This window comes from Saccostrea cucullata, unplaced genomic scaffold (assembly GCF_032062105.1).
Source record: "Saccostrea cucullata isolate Sc308-1 unplaced genomic scaffold, CSIRO_AGI_Scuc_v1 ctg307, whole genome shotgun sequence".
Lineage (NCBI taxonomy): Eukaryota > Metazoa > Mollusca > Bivalvia > Ostreida > Ostreidae > Saccostrea > Saccostrea cuccullata.
This window is the reverse complement of record NW_026931525.1, coordinates 386,846-394,055: the sequence shown is the minus strand read 5'-3', so window position 1 is coordinate 394,055 and position 7,210 is coordinate 386,846. Positions and strand designations below refer to the sequence as shown.

General features: G+C 32.9%; 1 protein-coding gene across 1 annotated transcript; it reads right to left on the bottom strand.

Annotated features, from left to right (window-relative positions):
• Positions 1-1,875: 1,875 nt before the first annotated feature.
• On the bottom strand, positions 1,876-5,473 carry LOC134232861 (homeobox protein GBX-2-like). The gene is made up of 2 exons (XM_062714837.1): positions 5,035-5,473; positions 1,876-3,015 (listed from the first exon to the last, which is right to left on the bottom strand). The coding sequence occupies exons 1-2, from the start codon at positions 5,471-5,473 to the stop codon at positions 2,441-2,443; spliced, it is 1,014 nt and encodes a 337-aa protein (XP_062570821.1). The 3' UTR covers positions 1,876-2,440.
• Positions 5,474-7,210: the final 1,737 nt, after the last annotated feature.

Sequence of the window (7,210 nt, the reverse complement as noted above, 5' to 3'; positions counted from 1 at the left end):
GCGTTACAGACAGACAGAAAGACGGACGGACGGACGGACGGACAGACGGACGGACGGACGGACGGACAAACCCAAATTAATATCCCCCACTTTTCAAGCGGGGGACAATTATAGGTCTAGTATTTATAGTTCTTTTATTTCCATGATGCCACCTGACCCCACCTCTGATTTTTTTTAGGTCCATGTTTGCTCTGCTCCAATTTTATTGTTTGATTGACTTCTGAGATCAAATATCTCCATATATATTCATTCAGTTGTTATGAAATGTATAGTGTAAAAAGCTTGCACTATTATTGCAACACATCACAATTCTCATGTAATTTCATATCATGCTAAAACTTTCTGATATCTTACTAAGTTTCTTTTTTTCATCAATTTCTCTAAAAAAAAAAATAGCATATCTATTTTTGTTCTTTATTTGGGAAGAAATGCATTTTTCTAAGACATCAGAAAACCTTGAATTATAGTGAGATGTATGAATGGAAAACTCTTGCAAGTTTCAATCTTCTTTTTAAGACTGTTTTTGTTTACCCAAGAAATTTTAGAATCATCCTTTCTGGCTAAGGAGAGGATGTTCTTAAAAAATATTTTATACAAAAATCTTTTTTGGACTGTGTGGAACAACAAACTATCCCATACATGTACAGTGTAAGTATTTTAGAATCATCCTTTCTGGCTGAGGAGAGGATATTCATAAGTAATATTGTATTTTTGAATTATGCGGGATCAACAAACTATATATTATAAAGGTATATTACACAAAAAAGCATACATATTCAATAAAATGAACAATAAAAAACAAACAATATAGACAAATTCGGAATCCGATCCCCTTGTAAAAGAATTCTTAGTACACATGTTATCACCCTTTTTTCTAAGAATAATAAATATGTTATTCATTCATTTATGAGAAATACATGTAGAAGAGAAAACGCTTTTTAGCAGTTTAGTCGATCAGCATTAAGCAGCTGATTGTTCAAAGTTCCTTTTAATTTTTTTTTATACATGTGGTACCCAAGTAGTTTGTGGAACACAATATCAAACATTTTTGGTAAGTACATTTATTTAGTTAACAGTATACATAAAGAAACAGTTACAACTTTCCCCTTTAAGCATAAAACATTTAATGCGGCGATAACCACGGACGTGAATCACTCCAATAAAACAGAAAGTTAATTCAACCTTATGAATTCGGCCATAATTTCACACCCTGAAGATTTTTATTTTATGTCTACGATAGAAATCAACTCCTTTATCTGTTGGGTACAGAGAGAAGAGACAAAATACCGACCCACGCGCCCGTCTCTTATCAGAGTGACCGTGTTGGTCATTTATTTTCGATGGCAAATTATGATTGCTTTTTAACAATAGCAATGAAATATTGGCCCTTGGGTCAACAATCCTAATCCGGCTAAAGTAGTACTTGATTTTGGCGTTTTGATGTGAGAACCATCTTCAGCCAGCAAGCACTGACTGCATTAATATGTTTTATAGGCAAACAGTTTATCTAAATATTTTTGTCGCCTCGTTTTGTGGACTGTCAACATTTAGGGTTAAGAAATGATCGCTAGAGTCCGAGATCACAGACTTGACTGTACATTTACAGTGTTATCCACTTTCAAAGACTTACCAAAAGACCCACATAAAAATAAAAAATAAAATTTTCCCACGAAGGAGGATGCGATACCAGGGTATATTTCCCCTAGTTAGTTCGCATTTTAACTCATTTTTCAAAAGAATGTCTGCATTGGTTTTGCTTTGTTTTTTTTCAAAGAAACAAATAAATATGAGTGGTTGTTTAGAGAAAAAAAATGTAATAACAGTTATAACAGACCCTAACCACTATCATAATGGGATGTTTTTATTTCGATTTGTACACAATATGCTGAAGAATAAAGATGTCATTTCATTGTCTTTGTCAATGATCATGTGACATACAATGTACGCCAGTGTAATGCCAGATATGACATACATTTCAGGATCTACAACCAGAGTCGGCTTTGAAGAACACGTGTAAGAGTGTGCAATGGGTTTGTATGCTGTACACTGTAAAAAAGACGCCTTTCTCTGTTTGACAGTTTGCTATGCAATTTCCATCTGTACAGTGCACGTTGGGGAGGTTTTTTGTAGAAAAGAATAAATATTGTGATATTTAGATTTGTGAACATGGCTATCTCGTCAAACACTCTGTGTAAACTCCGGATAGTTCGGCTCTCTACAAATCGTCACGCAGATCATTAGAAGAATAAAGAGGGTGTCCTGAAAGTTCCCATTCCCTTCCTTAATTAAAGTAACCCGATAGTTCAGCTTACGTCTTGGGCGGAGTTGTCATAATCGTCAGAATAAAATTAAATCTTCTACAGGATGCAAAACGACAAAAAATGATCACTAGTGCAGTATCTTCTTGTTTGTAGAAAATATAGAGTATGCATTTGTTTAACTATTGGTTAGGTATTTTTAATTGTTGATCAAATGTTGGGTGGTCAAATGTTTGCGCATGTGCATGCTGTGTTCGAATCGTTTTCTCGAGCTGCTGATGTTGTGAACGAATGGCGAGTCTATTGACGTGAACTGGAATAGGTACAACTATTTTTGGTTTGTTTGGAACCTCTGGACCCGCCCTTCCGTGTATCATTCCAGCTTTTACTCGTTTCCATTTTGCTCGCCTATTTTGAAACCAGATTTTGACCTGAACCTCGCTAAGCTTTAAGTTATGCGCAATGTGAGATCGTTCAGTTAGTGATAAGTACTTTTTGCTGTGGAATTCCTTTTCTAGCTCAAGTAACTGTTCACTTGTAAATGCAGTCCTTCTCCGTCGTGTTTTGACGGACACGGTACCAGTTCTTTCGGGAATAATCGTTGATTTGTTATCACTTTCGGTGTGTTCCGATGGCAATCGAGAGTCCTCAAAAACTGACGTCATTTCCATGTCTTCATTCTCGTCCTCGCTGTTCTCCTCCATGCTTTGTTCAAAACTCTTTACATCATCGTCAGACTCGGATCGTTTAGAATAAACTGTAATAAATTAAGGATTTAGTACTTTTAAAAAATATTTTAAGTTAACACATGAAATTAAAATTTAATAATACTCGGAGGAGATAAAAAATGTGTGTGTGTTTTTAAAATATAACTGAATAAATAATTTTAGTTTAACCATTTAATATGGGACATCAGTCATTAAGCCTGTATAAGTCCTCTCCAAAAGGGTAAAGAAAGAAAGAAAAAATATTTACTTCTTTAAAAAAAATCATGTGAACAAATATAACTATTACTGATTTATACAGACTCATACATATGTATACATTTATGTTTTGGCAAGATAAAGACCTTTATTTTTTCAATTCTTTTAAACAATGTAATCATATTTCCTGAAATTGTGAAACAATTTTTCCCTTTCAGTTTAATTAAAACAAGTCTTTCAATAAAAGGGAAAAATTAAAAAAAAAAATAAATAAAACCGTTTTAATAAATTGTGTTCATTACAGAAATAGCAATACTTCTTCGTGCATTTTACATCTTAATTCGATTTTTAAATAAAGAAAGAAGAGGAATTATTAAATCACGCGAGCTTAAAAAAAAAAGAACAGTATAAGGTTTCCATGAATATAAATATTTGTATAAAAATCTTTAAACGTAAGTACACTCATTTCATGTCACAATTAAAAAACTAAACTAAATTTAAGAACAATGAATTTTTTGTTTGGAAATTAAAATATACTGATTTAAAATAAAAAAATTGATTTAATTACTAATTTCTATTTTCAGAGAAACGTCTTTGTTTCAGTATTAAATAACTTTTTAAAACCAAAATTATTTAAATTGAACTTTTAAAACCAAAAAAAAGAAAAAGAAATATTTGAAAGTGAAAAAATCTTCGGACAAATTGAAAGGGAAAGAGTCCACGCGTTTTGGTTTTCTTGCATGATGTTTTCATTTAGTCATCTGTCACCGGATGAAGGCTATAATTCATTACAATGTCTTGACCACTGTCCAGCCTGCATTGTCCGGTAGTGTGGTACCTATTTCATGTTCCCTAAGCTGTTCCCCGAAGCACCGTTCTTTAATTGGTTAATTATTTGTTGTATTCAGGGTCCTGTGTCTAATTTCCAAGTGAATCTGATTCGGTATTTATTTTCCGTCATTCATAGAATATGGTTCAGAAGAAGACACTGCTATACAATGAACTCGTTTGAATTTAACTGTAAAAAAGGACGACTTAAATTCCTATATTGGAATGTACTGTTATATAACTGACAAATACAAGATTCATTTGGAACTTAGCAGGCAGTTGTTCCGTGAATTTCGATGCTATGAGTCTGTGTTGCTTTGAGCGTTTATTCTGCCAGATTTGAAATGGGGAATTTTGTGAAAAAGAAAGACGTTTCCTACTATGACAATTTTTCTTTTTTAAACAATTGAACAAAATGGTGGTTTCAAAAGATAAAACCCTTTATTATACAAGTTAATTGAATATCATATTTTGAATATCCAAAGTGATTATAAACGGAAAATAAGGTAGCGTTCAAATAATGATGTTATTATTTTATATGAAGCTGAACATTATTTGAAGAAAAAAAAAACTAGCCATAAATAAGTACAATAATTTGATAAACCATATTTTTACAAAAGAAATGAATAAATAAAATAACGAACTTGTAATTTAGAGTAAATAATATTTTCTACAACCATAGATATTTTGTTGAAGAAATTCTTTCAGTTATTAATTCTAACAAAATTAGTTAGATCCTGTGCTTTCTTTTTCTGAAATATTTAATGTGATTTTATTGAAAAACTCCATAGATTGAAAGAAAAAAAAAATTCTTAAAAAGTTCAGATTATTTGATATACAGATGATCAGTAAGTTAAAACCTTATTTAAAACTTTTTAATCAAAATGTTAAATGTCATATACTTAAACATTTGTGTTAAAGTTTTAAATATGTTTATTAAATTTATCAATTCTTGTAAAATTGAGAGTTGAGTAATTATTCTACATTTTAACCCTAATATAGTAATTCTTTGTTTAAAAACTTACCGTGAAGGGTCTGTCTTTTCTCCGAGATTTCTGTGGCCCTGTTCTGAAAGATTCCCACAGGAGAAGAAGAACCGGTCGGAGAGTCGCTTCCGGTGGATGGAGTTTGCATCCTCTCGCATGGCATTGGCGGCAGTTTAGATTTCCCGGCACAAAGCTGCTGTATCCCGGGCCAGGACTGAGTTGTCCCCAGGGGGTGACCTCTGGCGGGGAAATAGTTTCCGGGAAACATGGGTCTGGACCCGAAGTACTGCTGGTGCATGAGATGATGGAGGGGGAAAGCCATCTCTTGGGAGAAGTTCAGCGGAGAAGGCGGCACGGTGTTTGTTGGCATGAACATCAGAGGGTTGCTGAAGAAACGTCCCAAACGGGGAGAATTCGCTCCATTCCCTATAAGGGAGTCAATGGAAAAGGATCCTATTCCTGAGGAAGGCTGAGACATTCTGTTCGTTAAGAAGCTTTAATTTTTTTTAATCTAAATTCCCATTTTATCTTTTTTCCAAAAATTCTGTCTTTGTTGCTGTTTCTTCGCTCAGATACATTCCCATTTTAATTTTAAAAAATCAGGTGTAAAAATTTATCGGGTGTATGTCCGTTCTTTTCAATATAACTTGGTCCTGTCTATGTCAATTAAGAACTATTGCTGGTTGATTTATAATATGAAATACTGATACCCTTTCGCCAAATGGTGAGGAGTGAATTTCTTTGGGAAGAGTCTTTGTATCGCTTTCAATTCATCATCAATTTCGCAAACATGGGGGCTATTTTTGTTACTGACAGCTTTTTAATTAATTCAAGTGATTCTATTGGACTATGAAGTGACCTTTGACCCAACTCCTCCTTCGGAACTCATTTGAATGCTTCGGCCACTTAACGGTAGAAGTTTCATTGGACGAACATGGTTTTTTGGCCCAAAATAGGTAGTCAAATCGACTCAATGAGGCACAAGTAATCATGATAAATGCACGCCGATTAGAGATGACACCGTCTGAATTACTCTTGTTAATATATACCAGTAGATTGCGGCCATTTTCAACAGCCATAAAATACCATTGAGCGCCACCTCTGATAAAAATTGAAGACCCTTAAGGTTAGGCGAGATAATTTTTTATTAAGGCTTTAAAATTTTACAGGTAAATAAGCACAAAGTTATCTGTGTGTACATGGGACCGTCACATCTTTGCTGGGTCCAATTAGCATAATCCTTAAGCAAATTATTTTTACATTTAATCCAATATTTAAATCGCTTTGATATTCCTTATTTCTTTGAAATCAATATCTTTTTTTATTATATGTGTGTTATGATCTTTTCCAATCTGAGCTGTTATGCAATAACAGAGAGAAGTTTAGGTTAAACGAATTTCTTTAAAAATAAAGATATTTATATCTTCTTTTTTTAATTTACTTATATTCTCTGAATGAAAAGATTAAAATATACAAATATATCTAAACCCAATATAGAAAGTATTTAGACGAATTCAGAAATGTATGGTTCAATTCAAAGCATTAAAACCAGTTATAAGAAGGTTCTTGCATCATAAAATTTAATCAAATAATTTTTCGTCATAATTTTAAATGTGTGTCAATTAATCTTTATCTTACATGACAAACCAGAGTCGGCGTGTAAATCAATCAAACACTTGTAAGATTCAGACTTCTTGTTGGGATCCATATTTGTTGACAGATAGTTAATCCCTTCCCCCTTCTTAATCGGTTGGGGGGTGTCAGATAATTTCATAATTTGAAGTTTCGTGTCCTCTCTAATCGACGCATGCTTGTTCTGAATAGCAACAGAGCTTGTTTCCAGGCATGGTACCTAAGATGTATACGAGAATTGATGAAAATGGTGTTTATTTCTAGAAATCCTTCAACTTTTGTAAATTTCAACAATCGATTTTTATTTCACTTTTGAGTAAGCTTGTATGTTTGCACAGAAATCTGCCAATTACATTGTTTTCTTCGTGTGTGTTTCCATACCTCGAAATAGCGTCATCTCTCATAGAGATTTTTTTTCCCAAATGCGCAGGCCAAAAACAATCCTTTCGTATTTCAATTTAGAAATTTACAAATTATTAAAACCGTTATATTTACATTTTAGTATGCAGTGCATGATTGTTTTTCATAATTTTAATTTTTAGAAATAGAATATATACATAATACTGGTATATATTTTTTTTCG